This window comes from Nicotiana tabacum, chromosome 9 (genome assembly GCF_000715075.1).
Source record: "Nicotiana tabacum cultivar K326 chromosome 9, ASM71507v2, whole genome shotgun sequence".
NCBI lineage: Eukaryota > Viridiplantae > Streptophyta > Magnoliopsida > Solanales > Solanaceae > Nicotiana > Nicotiana tabacum.
Window position 1 is genome coordinate 93,092,130 of NC_134088.1, and position 16,931 is coordinate 93,109,060.

The 16,931-nt window shown below is 34.3% G+C and overlaps 1 protein-coding gene across 7 annotated transcripts; it reads left to right on the forward strand.

Annotated features, from left to right (window-relative positions):
• Positions 1-7,561: 7,561 nt before the first annotated feature.
• On the forward strand, positions 7,562-13,965 carry LOC107779167 (uncharacterized). 7 transcript variants are annotated; one of them, XM_016599529.2, is made up of 5 exons: positions 7,562-7,768; positions 9,227-10,188; positions 10,380-10,575; positions 12,355-12,437; positions 13,661-13,965. In XM_016599529.2, the coding sequence occupies exons 2-5, from the start codon at positions 9,373-9,375 to the stop codon at positions 13,733-13,735; spliced, it is 1,170 nt and encodes a 389-aa protein (XP_016455015.1). In that variant the 5' UTR covers positions 7,562-7,768; positions 9,227-9,372; the 3' UTR covers positions 13,736-13,965. The 7 variants fall into 7 exon arrangements, with proteins under 7 accessions (XP_016455015.1, XP_016455020.1, XP_016455021.1 ...); XM_016599531.2 differs by having other exon boundaries at positions 7,566-7,768; positions 9,230-10,188; XM_016599530.2 differs by lacking the exon at positions 7,562-7,768 and adding an exon at positions 8,296-8,434.
• Positions 13,966-16,931: the final 2,966 nt, after the last annotated feature.

Sequence of the window (16,931 nt, forward strand, 5' to 3'; positions counted from 1 at the left end):
CTATCATACTCACGGTACGTCTCATACTATAAAAGCGATTGAGGAATTCTTGCTCTAGTTAATCCCATCTATCAACAGATCCATCCTCGAGGCCTATGTACCAATCAAAAGTATTTCCTTTTAATGAGCGGACAAACTGCTTGACGAGGTAATTTTCATAAGTCTCAGCATTGTTGCATATCTCAACGAAGTGCGCCACATGTTGCTTTGGATTGCTTTTGCCATCAAACTATTGAAATTTTGGAGGTTGATAGCCAACAAGCATCTTCAACATATCGATCCTTGAAATGTACGGCTTTGCGTAGGTAAAGGAAGACTTGAAGGCAACTTCATATTTATTTTTTATATTTCCTTAAATGAACTCTTTTAGTTAATTGATTGGAATCATCCTTTCCGAAGAGACTGGGATTTCCTTAGTAGATGTAACTTGTCGTGGGGGAGGGGGGGATCAATCTCTTGAACTTCTGGGAGTTTGCCAGGTGCATGGGTAGATTCTTCTTCCATCAAGATTCCAACCCTGCCTGTTAGCTTGTCAATTCTAGCATCTTGATTTTTCATGTACTTTGTCAAGCCAGCGATTACTTCCGTCAAGTTTGCCAACTGCTCCTCCACAGACAAAGCGTTTATCACCATGGCTTGCATGATTGTTGTGGACGATGGAGAGTAGCATGGATTTTCATACAGATTGATCCTCGATTGGCTCATGCTATGCGGTGTAAGTGAGGAGGACCCATCACTTGAAGCATTATCATCTTCCTTCACAGTAGAGTTCTTGGATCCGGAGAGGTCAAGCAGAACAAGAGTTTTCTTAATCTTTTCAGCAACATCGCCTCCTCCTTCGGGTGTGTTTGTGAAAGATCTTGATCCTTTTAAGGATGAAGATCCGAAAATAGGGGTTGATGCGAACGACACTTGGAGTGCTTGTTGTCCTAAAGAGCTTGCCTTGCTTCTTATAGTTGGTCCAAAGCTTCCAAAGGTAACATCGAGGATGCTTTCTACATTAGCATAGAACCTGGAGTTAGCAGTCTTAGTGGATGTTGATCTGGGGTTGATTTTCTTTGAAGCCATTTTGACGTTCTTGAACTTTGGTGATTGAAAATTTGAGATGAGAGGTAGAGATTGTCCCGCTGGGTGTGCCAGAATTTGTGGACAATAAATTGTGTCGAGAAAAATAAAATCAAGACCAAAAAATATTGTAACAATCATAGTATTTGATTTCAAATAATTTGAGTGTACAATCTCTATGAATCCTCTGATTCTTCTTTCCAATAGTAAATAAATTCAAGGGCCCTTGAGCTTGATCTTGAATATGTAGTTATTGCCACGAACGATGATCTTGAATTCAACTAGCACGAACTTTGATTTGAACTCGTACTCCTTGAATCTTTATTTGTTCTTCGTTCTTGAGCTTGAGCTTGATTGATTGAACTTGAACTTCATTGATTGAACTTGACCTTGTGGAGGAATTTGCAACGTTTGATCCACGAGCTCTTTCTTGCTTCTTGTTATAACTACTGGTGTCTTTTATGAGTTATGAAAATCCCTATTTATATTTGTGGGAGGGAAGAACTATGATAAGAACAAATTTTTTCCGACCAATCAAATTGAAGTGTGACAAGGCCGCATTTGATTGGTCAGAATATATCACTTGCACACGTGGCGCGATTTCATTAGCTATTTAATTTGATTTGTAATGCCTTGTCATTCTGACACGTGGCACGATCCTATGGTCTTTTGTTTGACTTGGCGTGCCACGTCATTTGACGCGTGGCATCAAACTGGACCTCTAGGAAGATGATATCTTGGGCTTAATGAAGTGGGTTCATCATTTTAGCCCAATTAAATGGGCTAGCCCAATTAATCTTTATTGGACTTAAATAATTAATCCAATTATATTTAGCCCATAATATTTATTTGGACTAGTACATTTAAATATAGTCCAAATTATTTTATTGAATTTAAATTCAATAAATTTTGCATGCCTACAGAATTGAAGCGGCTGAATATAAGACATTTTTGAATAATCATGTGTAGCCAGCGTTGTTTGTTTTTGTTGGATTTATTTTTTATATTTAACCAGTCTAAACTCATTCTTTTCACAGTTAGCTCAATCCTCTCTCATTACCGCTAGTTGCTTCAGAAAGAAATATGAGTAGTTATTTTTATTCTTACACTTTTCTTTAAAAGCTAATTTGTCAACCCTCCCAAAAAACGTTTTACAAGCTGCTCTACGTATTTAATGGTTGTGAATGTGATGAGCTCAAATGACACCAACAACGAGTATATGTGAAGAGTTAAAGGGGTTGCGGTGGGGAAGTGGGCCCTCGTTGTTTGTAGATGAGCTACAGTAATCAACCCTTTTAGCCTATAGTGTTGCTCCATTTCACCATAATTACATAGATACCCCTATGACCCAAATAGTAATCGAATGCAACTCTCTTTGTAACCGGAGACAGCTCAAATTCTCGCTTATTAATAGTAGTAAAGTAAAGTAATTTTTGTTTTTCAGTCACGTAACCTAGTTAAAATTTATTGCCCTAATTAAAGGTCTCAAGCTATAATATTTTCAAGATTTATTGTGATATTTTTCATTTTTTGAAGATTTATTTTCTCAATTCATTAATTAGTGAAATCTTCTTTTTCAGTCATGTCTTCAAGTTTCACTCTCATGAAAATGTTATCTTGTAAATTATTACTCTGATGAACCTATCACTTGTAGAATTTTATTCTTTCTTGGCCGAATTGATGTTAGCACCTTTTTTTTTTTTTGAGTAAATTATATTGTACTAAAAAACTCTTCTAGTATAGCTCAATTGCCAATATACCCATGTATTTTGAAAGTAAAAAACAACTCTCCGATATAATGAAAATCCAACTCAAATATAACGATTAACCCTCTATCAAAATCAAGCACTTTAAAATCCCTAGAAAATTTAGATTTCCTATATATTAAATATCTAACACAAATATAACAGTTACCTCTCTATTTCAGGATCCAGTACTAAAAACCATTATATAAATGGGGTAAAATACATAAGTTACCCCCTAAATTATGGACCAAATTCATGTTGCACTTTTTGCGAACAAAAATCACTTTACACATTCAATTTTTTACAAAATGTGTCTAATACACACCACTTTTTTCTTGACCAGTTTTTCAGAATATGTATAATGTCATGCACCAATAACGCCCCGAACTCGGGGAGCGCGACCGGCGCTCAACCGAGTAAACCCAGTCAAGCAAACCTGTTAGAGACTTTCTATCCAAACTCACTTATGAATAAAGATAATACATATTTTCGTTAATTAGACATAAAGAGATCATGTGTACAATACCAATTCATTACCATTAGTTAATTCATTTTAACCTATTTTCATGGTCTGAAGCGGAACAAATAATTCAAACACATCAAAACTTGTTTGACTTCCCCCAACACTAATATACAACTCACACTATGTTTACGGAGCCTCTAATAGATACAAAAGAGTACTATGATAGTGCCGGCAACAAGGCTCCGGCTATACCTCAAACACAATACACAAGGAACAAAAGATACATGACCCCGAAATGAACTGGGGCTCACCAAGTCAGCTGGGAAGAGGGTGTACCGCTATTACTGATCAATGTCTCCTGCTGTGCAACCACCTGTATCCATTGAAGATGCAGCGCCCCCAGCCAAAGAGACGTTAGTACATATGGAATAGTACTAGTATGAATGACAAAACACCCTCTCAATAGAACGATTAATAATACAAGCAAGAATAATCATAGTATTAGTGGAAGCCTCAAACAACATCAAACCTCAAGTTAGGACCATGACAGTGTTTAAATAAATTTTCATATTTTAAGTTGGGAGATCTTTAGTACCAATATTCCATCGTTCATAATATCAATACCACCGTACTTTTAGTACGGAGTCCGATCACGACCCGATCGTCTAGGCCGTCTTATCCGAGACATCAACCATAATCACAATTTCCAGCACAATCACCACCATGTGTGCGGCATAGCATCCGATCATGACCCGATCGACTAGGCCGTCTCACCACAATGATGTGTGGATCGACATCATCATTTTTTACCAATCATCTCGTTTCATACTTCTTTCATATCTTTTCATTCATTGGCACTAGTGGCCATAATCATAAAATCATTCTTGGCACGTCGGCCGTATTTAGTACACATGTGAGCAATTAAGAGTCTTAGGCACATTGAGATTTTTCACAAAATTTGGCATAATTGCCTTCGTTTGAACTTGACTTGAAGTCAAAATATTTTAATGCACAACCTATACTTTAAACACATTCTCAAATGATAACATAATATGATAAAAGCATTTGGGATACATATTAAACATATATCTTTCAACACAAGCTTGTTCGGAATAGCCAATTTTTTAATGAATAACTCGTGACTTATATAAATTATATGAATACCGTGGGATTCAATTCTAAGAGAGGAGTTTAGCCTACCTCCCAAGACTACAATCCTCAAACACGTAAGCTTACCTCTGCACGACGAAACCTTAAATTCCTTTACGAAATTTTATGGGGCCTTACAATAACGCCGCAACACGTGTCATTATTCTTTATTTAAAAAGTAAACACTTAAAATTACAACTATACCCCTTAACTATTTTCTCGGTTTCATCTCTTTTTCTTCTCCGGCAAATTATAGTCCTATCGTCGACCACCCAGAATCCAGGCTTTCACCTTCTAATACAAACTAAAAAGCAGAAACCCCAATCAGAAGCCCCAATCAATTGATCCCAGAAAATACTTTTTCTCCAATGGTATTCCAGAGCCTCGTGCGATTCTGGGTTAGGAGTTTTACAAAAAGTTAAGATTCTATTTTTTTTTTGTTGAAATCCACAATAATGTACGGACTAGAACTTCCTTGCCCATCCTCTGTAATAGATTAAGCGTGTCAAAGTTTTTAGCTATAAGTTTATGGATTAGTTGTGGTGGTCTTTGAGGTGGTTCTTGCCATGAGGTTGTTGTTGCTTCGGCGGCCCCAGTGATATCGTTATGGGTTTGGATTCATAGTGTGAAAGTGGCCACAAATTATCGTTTATCTTTTTGTACTTATTTGTTTTGCTCTTTGCTTTTTTTGTTTTAGCCATGGCGGAAGGTGGTGAGGTTTAGGTGGGTCAGGTGGTGGGTGGGTTAAAAAAAGGATAATTTTATTAAATCTTGGACCGTTAAAATAAAGTCCCAGATATGCAGTTTTTTATTGTTCACCTGCCTCATTTTGTTTGTAAAACACGCGATGGTCACGTAGACAAAGAGGTGTGTCTTAGCTGCACTTTAGAAAGGTCCCATGTATAGATAATTTTCATCCGCAAAAATATGTCAGAGGAATTTGGTCTATATTTCGAGGTAAGTTATGTATTTTGCCCATAAATGAAAATCATATACCAAATGATTCTATCTGATTTTCATTATAGAAGGTTTAAATATTGTGTAAAGTACACTAAAACCCTTCTAATATGATTCAATTATAAATATATTCCTTGTACCGACAACCAGACATGTAAACTCCTATAATTAGGGCTACTTATCGGGTGGATAGGTTGGATGTTTAAGTGTAACGGTTCAATTTATTAAAATATAGTAATCTGCTAGCAAATCAATATGATAATGGTTGGTTTGATATTGAGCTAGCGATTATCGATCGGTTTATCAGTTAAAATTAAATCGACAAAGTATACCAAGCTAGAAGTTATGTCTGACCTAAAATATAAAAAAAGTCAAAATAATACTACATTTCTACCTTGAAAAACGTTAGTCCACTATGAATTGACACAAGTTCTTCATAAATGAATTGTATCCAACATTTAAACTGTAATCTAAATGTAATATTCTAAATAATAATTGCTTAAGTATGTTATACGAGTAGTTTTTTTATTTTACTTGCAGTTTCTATGAAACTCTGCTGAAACAAAACACACCAGATAAATTAGAAAAGAAGATCTCAATATAAAGTCTCAACGAGAAATAAGAATATAACAAATCTAAAATACAACTGATGATATAATCATATAGCTGAAGCATGCAGCAATGGAAATCTTGCTTCTTTGTTTTCATATGATTCTGCATAAGGAATCAAAGTTGATGTTCCTGTATTTATTGTTGCAGTGCATATACAGTCAATCATCTCTATAACAGTCTCGTTTGTTTCGATATTTTTTGGCTTTTATAGTGAATAGCAGAGGCGGATCCAGGATTTAAATCCTATGGGTTCAATTTTAAGATTTTTAACATTGAACCCATTATATTTTTAAAGTTATGGATTCATATCTACTATTTTTGCAATTTTAATGAATTTTTACATACAAATTTTTACTCCGCGTCAAAAGTTATGGGTTCAGTTGAACCCGTAGCCAGTAAGTTACATCCGCCTCTGGTGAATAGTTGTTATACACCTATAACAACATTTGACTTTTAAATATTTTTTGATTGTTATAGATAAAAATTATCCAAAAAATAATTATTTTTCCTTTTTTAGTATTACATATAAAAGATAAAAAAATTATTCAAATTTAAAATCTTAAAAGATATGTATATTTTACTAGTTAAATATTTAAAAGGCTAATAAATTCATAACTAAACGTATAAAGATTTAAACTCTAAGGCAGACATTTTAAACCTACCTAGAAAAATAAATTCTTTCAAGATTGATGGAAGAACTTTGTAATTGTAGCTTGTTTCGTTGATTTCATTCTCTTAATAGCGATATAACGTTTGAGTTGGCGAAGATTTGTGTCCAAATTTTCAGCAAAAAAAGTATCCAATAGCTTTCCCTTGAAGACAATCTAAGAGCTTAATAGTTAAATTTTATCAAAATATTTTTTGAAGTTTGTCCAATGGAAAAAATATCATGTGCAAATCTTCAAATCTTATATCTTATGCAGATAGAAACTTTGTTTAATACAAAAGATTGTGTGTTTTTAGAATTATTATTAGTAATCTTAGAGATCTTATATGATATTTCTAGAGGGGTAATTTTACAAAGAACGTTCTGCTATTAATATGGTTGTTGCTATTATAGGTAAAAAGATGTTATAGAGAGGTAAAATATAATTTAAAAAATCGGTTCTGAAAAAAACTTGACTTTTATAATGAATGACTGTTATATAGGGATGCTGTTATAGAGAGTGCTGACCGTATAACTCACTACATAGTTTATATAGGGTTTCTAAAATATATTATATACATACAAGTAGAAATATAAATATAATAATTCTTAACGGAATAATAATTTATCCAATAAGAGAATTAAGTAATTTATCTTCGCACCGATAAAACATTAATTATAAAATTTTAATATGTCCACCATAACCTAATACTAATAAGGCAATAAGCAAATTTTGTGATTGGGTATCTTACGGTTCAATTTTGATATCCCTATATATACTCCATAAAGATCGTACACAAATATATAAGGAATATATTCATAACTAGTAAGTAAATTAAAAGAAGTTAGAGGTCAATAATTAAAAGGTGGATATTATTATATTATTTATAGAAATAAAAAGAGAGAGTATGGGTACTATACTTCAATCACTAATCACATGAATATAATACATTAATTCGGGGAGAGAATAAATTAAAAGGGAAGTAGCAGCAAAAGACGGCTTTTCATAGCACAGTACTCAATTCCCCCCATTAATTGGGTTGTTGTCTTTTTCATTCTTACACTTCTACTTCAGGCAACACAAGAGATTTTGTGGGGGTTCTGTTTCTCTTTTCTCTTATTCCTTTCCCTGTAAGTTTCACCCTTCTTTGCTCCTGTCCCTTTTATTTTTGGGTAACTACAAGTTTATTTCTTGGGATTGTTCACTAGTGTGCGTGTGTGTGTGTTTGCCAAATGACATACATTGATTTTCTTTTTGAGACGATACATTGATTTGTTTATACCATGTCTTTGGTTTGTTCGGTTTTTGCACGTTTGCAGAATTTTGGTTTTTTTATTTGTTTATTAAAGTAACAGAGCGCCCAAAGAACTGTGGATAGCTCATTTGACTTTGGTGGAAAACTCCAATCAATATATTCGCTTCCCTCGCCCCTTCGACTCCCCAACTATGTAATGTACAAATTATGTGATGCACTTTGATTAGATACGAAATTTAAGAAAGAAAAAAATAAAGACTTTTAATTTTTGTGGTTGAAAATAAGTTATAAATCTTTGTATTTCTATAAATTATGGGTAAAATAAAAATTTTAAAGGTAAAATTATTTCCAAGTATATAAAAGTATTATTCTTTTCGAAACAAAGGAAAAAGGAAAGTTAATCCTATAAATTAGGAACAGAGGAAGTAATAACAAAAGAAAAATAAAAAATTAAATAAGGAAGTGGGAAACACCTAAGAGGACATGCGTATGGCGTGTGGCTTTTGTTTCAAGGGGTTGATGGAAGCCCGTCCAGAGTATGGTATTTACTTGGCCGTTGTAGGATTTTATAGATTTTTCTTTTCTTTCAACACATCTTGAGTTCTTGGATTCTAGTTTTTTTTTTTTTGTCGTTTGAGTGTGTGAACCTTAGGATAAAATGCTTTTTGAAGTATTTAGACGAATTTGCACCCAACCGTGTGGTCGAGTAGTCAATAAAGTGGGTAAAAACTATGGAATACCAGGGTTCACAGTTATCCCATACCTGTCCTGTTGGAAGTTACCATGTATCCTTCCAGTTTATGTGAACCTTTTCACTTTCGAGATTCAAACTTTGTAAACTTTGACCAATATTCTGGAATGCATTTTTTCATCGTATTAACATGAGAAGAATTGCAACTTATTGTACTTCTTGTATAGTTTTGAATTTTAACTTTAAACTATCGGCTTATTCTAATCGGCTTTTGCTTCAAAGATTAGTCAAATTGACTATCCAAAAATAAAAAGATTTACATAAACTGAAACGAAGGCAGTAGTACGAGTATGTTCAACTTTTAAAGAGTTTGTAGTCTATTTGGAAGTATCAGTAAAGAGTCCGGATACCCATGTCATGCCCATCTGGAGCTGGTATGACTAGGCAATGAAGAGTTTGTTTAAGTACAGACATACACGCATATGAATATGTATATGTGTACGTATACACAGTTACACACGAGTTCTTGAATTCTAATTTTTTCATGTCATGTCTTTTGAATCCATGGCCATTGATTATATTCCTCTCGCTTTTTATGGACATTGATTATTCCTTTTGCTTACTAATGGTTGGATTTTTCAGCAGAATACTTACACTTCACATAGATGGTGAAATTTATGAAGTTTAATGAATCTCTTTGTCTCTGAATTATGAGGGGAATTGGGGTGAAATAGCAGTGGTTTTGTTGTTCTGGGTTGTTCGTTTGTTGGAACTGAATTCCATTAAAAATGGGGCGGCCAGGATTGAGGAGCTGTGGTGTCTCGGCAGAGTATTCGTGTGAACAACCGAAATTAGAGATTAGTGGTAATATTCGTCTAATGCAACATATTTCAAGATCACAGAATGTTGATGAAGATTATGTCGAGTTTTTAAAGTTTCTCTACAACTATGATATAACTTCTCAGTCATACACAAATGAACATGGAAATGATGGCAGCGCTGATGCGATTGAGGATGAGGATGAAGCTGACCCGCAGTACAAGATTTTTTTGGCTAATGCTAAGCCTGATGGAAAGTCATATGTGCTAAAAGTTGATTCAGAGGATGGGTTTCCTGTGTTCATAAAGTATGAGAAAGAGTGTGGGTGTAATCATGGGTGTGAATGTTTGCATCAAGAAAAACAGAAGGATATGGAGATGCAAAAGGATGCTGTGGATAAGAAAAACTTGCTCAGTAGCAATAGATCCATGGGAGACGTGGATGCGATATTTGAGCCTGTCGATCCTATTTCTCAGAGGAAAATAGGGATTGTGAGCCGGAAGCTTAGCACGGGGAAACATGGGGCATCCAAGAGGCAGGGAAAATCCAAGACTAAGATAAAGTCAGGTGAGGAGAAGATGATGGAAAAAGGGAGTAGACCAGTTAATGTCACAGGTAAAGTCGAAGCATCTGATGTAGATGAAGATTATCGGTTACTCCTGGAGAATCTTGAATGTAAGAATTGGGGCTTGAAAGCCCCGTTAAGAAGCGGTACCATTATTGAATATGAAGCCGTGGAAGATGATGTTGAAATCCTTTACGACAATGGTGGTACGCTCAACAAGGTAGGAAGATTTTACCTTACAGCTTCTTTAATAAAACACCACGAGAGTATGTTCTTCCGACCTTTGTTTCTCCTCCCTATTTTCTCTTTCGTCTTTACTTGCTCGTTTTCAAGTTTCTGGAAATAGTTCCTCATATACTTGTGTGTTAGTGAGCTTCAATGAATACTAAGATCGAGGATACATATCCACAGAGAAATGTGCGGTCTAAGTTCAGGCAGAAAGTCATGGATCTTCTAAAGAAGCCTTACAATCCAAATGAGTACGAAGAACTATGGACTGATGTCAATGCTAAAAAACCAGTGCTAAAGCATATGGACTTGCGTAATGGGAAAATGAAGTTTTATGAGACACAGAAAATGGGAAAGTCATATCTGGATCACCATGCAGGTAAGATCAACATCCTGTAAGTTGGCTTTTCATCGTCTCGATAGTATGATTTCCAGTATTTTCAAAGTTTCGGTAGCACTGCACCTTGCGTGGCTTCTGTTGCATATGTCTAACATAACCTGCTGTTCAGGTGAATTAATACCCTCTCAAACATTAGTAAATATTTGGATAATGGTTGTCATCTGTTCTTGAACTCAAATTGCTTGGCGTAATTTCTTAAAACACTTTACATTTTGCAGTCTCTGATTTCATCTTTGGATGTCTTGCTAGTTTCTGTAAGGTATGCTGTCAATGCAAAAGAATAGTACAAAATGTTTTAAGATGTCACCATAGTCCAAAGGATGACCAATCCAAAGAGATGTGGCATTAAAAGAATAGGTTAGCTGTAAGATTTTACGGAATTCTTTTCATTTATACCACCCATAGGCCATAGCATAATTAGGTTGATTATTTACTAGTTACTCCAGGGAAGGTGTACAATATGTTTTTAGTATTGTTTCATACTTTTCTATGGGATGTTTTTACAACATTCCAAATTTGAGGTCAATGGTGAAGTGTAGGACAGTACACTTGTGAATGAATACAGAGAGGAAAAGAAATAGTGAAAATTCTGAATTATGAACTGTAAGAAACTAAGAATCCTTTTTCAACTGTAGCTGTCCGGATTGTTAGTTTCTCACAAAGTTTTGTACTTTTCCTAGAGTGAGATCCTCTTTCCTCAATACATCTTCAAGAAAGATATGAAAATATTTAACCCTATATTACGTTTGAAGCCAGCGTCCGTCAAGCTGGAAAACTTCTAGGTCATTAATATGCACCATGTTAAGAAAGCTTAATGGTGGCAAAAAGAAAAAGGCTATAACAAAATCTAGATTTGAGTGAAATTCAAATACTTATTATCTTTCTCCAAATTCTATACACCCATGAACAATAAATGTCATGCTTCGAGAGCTTTTAATTATTGTTATAATGCTCCACTTTGTTTTTGTCAAGAAATCTGTTAAAATTTGTGTCCTGATTATATTTTTGGAACAATCTTACCATCAAGAGAAAGGAAATGGAACAATGTTATTTTGTACTTTGGAAGTCGTCCTGCAATTAATTCTTTTCAATTTAATTCCATTTTAAAATTCAGAAATAATCTGTTTCCTACATTTTATAAAGAAGCTTACCATCTAGGGTACTATATGGTAAGTTAACCATTTGCAACTAGAGCACCACATATTGAACTTCTTGCATTTTTAGTTTTGATAAAAGGATTGAAATTCTAGCATTAATAGAACAATGATACAAAATTATTGTTTCTTGTATGTTCATGAAGAACTAACCCTTCTCTTGGGAATTGGAACCCAAAGGCATAGAAACACCAGCTCATTTCTAGTTGAGTGACAAAGGAAACCAGATTATATTGTAAATTGTGTTCCATTGTTCCTTCAACTACAAAAATCCACGTTTTGCGTAACAGTTTGCCTATTGAAACAATGGGAGCTCTTTGTTGAAAGCAAGTTGTTCTTGGATTGCTTTGGATATTTGGGTATTGTCGATTGCTAGAAATATTAACTGATGTAGAAGATTTTCCTTTTCTTACTTTTGCAATTTTGATGTATTCAGATCAATGCCAATCTTCACCTTCATCTTACTTTTTGTGGGCTCTTTCTCTCTGAATTCTCTGCAGTTTCGGCACTATGAAGTCATTCAAACTTTGTGCTTCCTTAATTTTACTTTAATTCCACTATACCGTCGTTACATGATAGTACATGTTTCAAATTATACTTGCAGACCTTCAAAAAAGACTTAAAGAAGTTGATAATGATAATAGGAAAAAGTTGAAGATCTTGCGTGGCTTTTTCTTTTGGTTACAGGTGAGTGGTTCATCTCAGCACAATAGTGAAGAATACATTGATGTTTTCCTTGGATTGGGTTCTTGATATGCCTACACCTATGACCTATCTGTTACTAATCAATGAAAGAAGGTTGTTGGTCAAAAGATAATGTTATATATATGTATGTTTTAGATACAAGGTTTAACGCTATCTCGAGACCTTAAAGTTGCTAGTTAGAATTTGAATTCTGGAGAAAAAAAGTTACTAACATTGTAATACTTTTACTTTATCAAAAAAAAAAAACATTGTAATACTTTTATTAACAACATTAACAAACGAATGATGCGGTTGATGAAATCAGCCTCACCTTATGAAAAGTAACAGTGGTTCAGTTTAAACTCTTGTTTGGGCTAGTTTCCTATGCATTTTCACTAAACTAGGTAATGATTAAACTGAAGGGGAGCGTTGGCGTAACTGGTAAAGTTGACTCCATGTGACCAGGAGGTGAAGGGTTCGAGCCGTGGAAACAGGCTCTTGCAGAAATGCAGGGCAAGACTGCGTACAATAGACCCTTTTGGTCAGGCCCTTCCCGAACCTCGCGCATAGCGGGAGCTTAGTGCACGGGGCTTCCCTTTTTTAGGTAATGATTAAATTGATGACAAATTCAGAACTAGCAAAAAACATAAAAGACTTACCATGTGTTGTGCTTTTGTTGGCAATGCCAGCTTCATCATCCTAGATTATTTCTTTCTCAAATCTTCAGTTTCAGTAACTTATAAGTACATGATTTTTCTTTATTATAAATAATTAGAACAAAGTTTCAGAGAAACATCCAATGTGTTAATATGAGAAGACAAAACACCATTGCCCTTTTGCATCTTGTCCTAGTTCTGCAGTGACCTATGTTTAAACTTTCAAGTGATCAGAAAATTTGGGTAATTGACAACTTCGTCCCATTGAAGCTTAAGAAGAATTGAAATTGTTGTATTCATACACTGGTTGAATATAAGGATTATGTGTTTACGCGAGTGCTGATCCCATTTGACTAGTACAAGTAGTTTCAGGATGAGCACTCAACCATATAAATCCCATACTTGAATTTCAATAATCATTTTAACCATCCATGCCCGACTTGTGTGATTATACTGGGCATATTGTTGTTGTATTGTAACCATCATATGATTTATTTAGCAACCTGATGTTTCACTGACAAATTTAGTCGTATAATAAAGCACCGTATCTTCTCATTTGGCTGTTGCTAGAATCTCACCAACAAGGAATCATTCATACCTTGGAAAGACGCTGAGTTTCTTTCGCGGGTGGCTGAATCCAGCTAGAAGTGATGCACCTGCAGTCTATTACTTTTTGAAATTATGCACTGCATTTTATACATGGAAGCAAGCCCCTAGCAGTGGAACATCTTGTGAATTCTCGGCATGGCTTTGGAATTAATTTGTGATCTTCTAAGTTCTCGCTCCCGTCCCTTCCCCCCAAGGCCCTGAGGATTTTTGTACGTCTCAAACAAGCATGTAAAAGGAGTTGATGTCAATATAATATGCATGCAAAAGTAAGTATCCTCTATCTTCATCCACTTCTGTCTCTTACCTTAAATACATTTTTCCCCATGCAGATTTTAGCTTTTTATTTGGACTACTAGAATTGTCCTATTTCCTTTGTAAGGTGCAAAGGAGAACAGTGGGAGTGGGGTTTGTAGGGGAAAATAAAAGAAGAAAAATGAGGCCACTAACAAAGTCAGATTCAGGATTTGAAGTTTATGGGTTCTTCCAACGATCTCAAGTTAAAAATGAAAGAAAGAAAGGGCAGCCAGGTGCACTAAACTCCCGCTATGCGTGGGTTCGGGGAAGGGTTGGACCTAAGGGTCTATTCTACGTAGCCTTACCTTGCATTTTTGTAAGAGAGTGTTTTCACGGCTTGAATCCGTGATCTTCTGGTCACATGGTAGCAACTTTACTAGTTATGATAACTCCCCTTCTACAACGATCTCAAGTTAATTTACGACAACAACTACGTTTACAGCCAAATATATATAGATATTTTAATGCATATCTCAAATCACTACAACTAGGGGTGTACATAGACCGGATTGGTTCGGGTTTTTCAATTATCAAACCAAACCAACGAAAGTCAGATTTTTCAATTTCGGATTTTCTCGGATTTTCGGTTTTTTCGGATTTTTCGTCGGTAAAGTTTTCATAGCACAAAACATATAACTTTTGCCCCAAATATTTTTTTAATCCTAGTAAGATACAACTATATAAGGTGTTTCTCAAGAAAATAATTCAAAATATGAGATGTGTCATGGCATTATCCTAAAATATTCAACAATAAAGATAATAGAATTGTACAAAATAAATATTGCTAACTAATAAGCCATTATAAAAATGAACATAATCTAAAAGTACTAATCATGCTAAAATAAGTATGACGAATAAATACTATTAATTACATGACTAAACACTAAAGAAAAAATAAAAATAGGTTATGCATTTTTATCTAAATCATTGCAAAACTAAAAAAATAGATACACATTGTCATTCCTAGTATTGAATTGAATGTCTTTCGTTAGTATTAGTATTGATTTGATTTTGGTTTAGAATATTTATGGGCTATAAAACTTGTTGGAGTATTCAAAAGTTTTAGGTCTAACCTTGAAAATAACACGGTAAAAGATAAAACTATGAAAAAGTTTAAAAAATATTTATAAATTACATTACAAAAAGTATTTTTATGTATTAAATAAATTTAAAATTTCTATAAATGTAATATCGGGTTGGTTTGGCTTCGGTTTGACTTTTTATAGTTAAAACCAAACCAAACCAATTATGGTCGGATTTTTTTTCCAATACAAAACTAACTCAAATCGAACAATAGTCGGATTTTTCTCTTCGGTTCGACTCAGATTATCAGTTTTGTGCGATTTATTGGTTTCTTTGTACACCTCTGACTACAACATTACTACTTCGCAATTTCTTATATTCCTTATCCTCATACATGTTGCGACTTGCGAATGTGAAGGAAAAATGAAGTCCAAGTGTGCTCGCTTTATGACATGAAAGGCGCAAAAGTACTATTAGACAGAATATATGATATTCCTTTTACACTGATTTGTTTTTTTAGAATTTTATAATATGAAATCCTATAGATTTTGTCACACGTTTTTTGATTCAATCATGTAACGAGGAACATAAAATATTTATTTGTTTTTTTTTTATTTTTCACGAAATGATTATTTGACACATTCTTACAAAAAAAATATTTGCATCTAAAACAAATAAGTGTATAATGTGTATATAACAAAACTTGAAGTGCTGGTGTAAACCAAGTTATAATACAAGTAACATTAAAGTTGAAAATTAATGTTAAAAAACAACCAATAAGTGTATAATTAATGTGTATCTAGCACACCTTGAAGTGCGGGTGTAAACCAAGTTATAATATAAGTAACATTAAAGTTGAAAACTAATGTGAAAAAACAACTAATGATAGAAGCCAAATATTTCACTAAGAATATTTAACTTAATACTATAATGTATAAAAAAATATATTTGACATATATACACAAAGTGACACAATTTATGCTTGTGCTCATCGTCCTTAATCGCTTGATACATAAATGATGTAATTTTTATGAAAATATTATATTGTAGATGTCCATTTATTACTCCGCTATCCATTTAGTACTCTGTTGAAGTTTATCTACAAGCAGCTGATGCAGGCAGGTTGCAAGCAACTCAATGAATGATTTGCAACAACTTCTTATTAAACAGGTAGGTTGCATGCAGCTCATGCAGACAGCTTACAAGCAGCTGATGCAGGTAGATTGCAAGCAACTCAATGAAATGATTTGCAGCAACTTCTTATTAAACATGCAGGTTGCAAGCAGTTCATGCAGACAGCTTACAAGCAGCTAAAGAAAAGCCTTGCAGCTGCTTCCTGAAAAGCCTCGCAGTTGCTTCCTTTCTTCTATAAATAGAGGAGTTTTCAGTTCATTATGAACATAAGTTTGAAATTTGAATAATATATCAGTTTCTCTCTATACTTGTCTTCACTTTACAGTCTTTATTTTATAACACGTTATCAGCACGAGACTATGCCATCTCGAGCAAATACTTTGAAAGTATCAGAGGTACGAACTTTCTTTTTCTAAATAATGTTAAATCTTTCTAAACTTGAATTTGTAGCCCTGGATATATCGGACAAAAGCTACATGTCTTGGGTGCTTGATGCCGAAATTCATCTTGATGCGATGGGTCTGGCAGACACCATCAAGGACAAAAATCAGCATCAAACTAAGGCCGTGCCAAAGCAATGATATTCCTACGCCATCACCTTGATGAGGGCTTGGAAATGGAATATCTTATTGTTAAAGATCCAGTCATACTGTGGAATAATTTGAAATATAGATATGACCACCTGAAGATGGTCGTTCTTCCACATACACGATATGATTGGACTCATTTAAGGCTACAAGATTTTAAATCTATCAGTGAGTATAACTCTGCTATGTTCAGA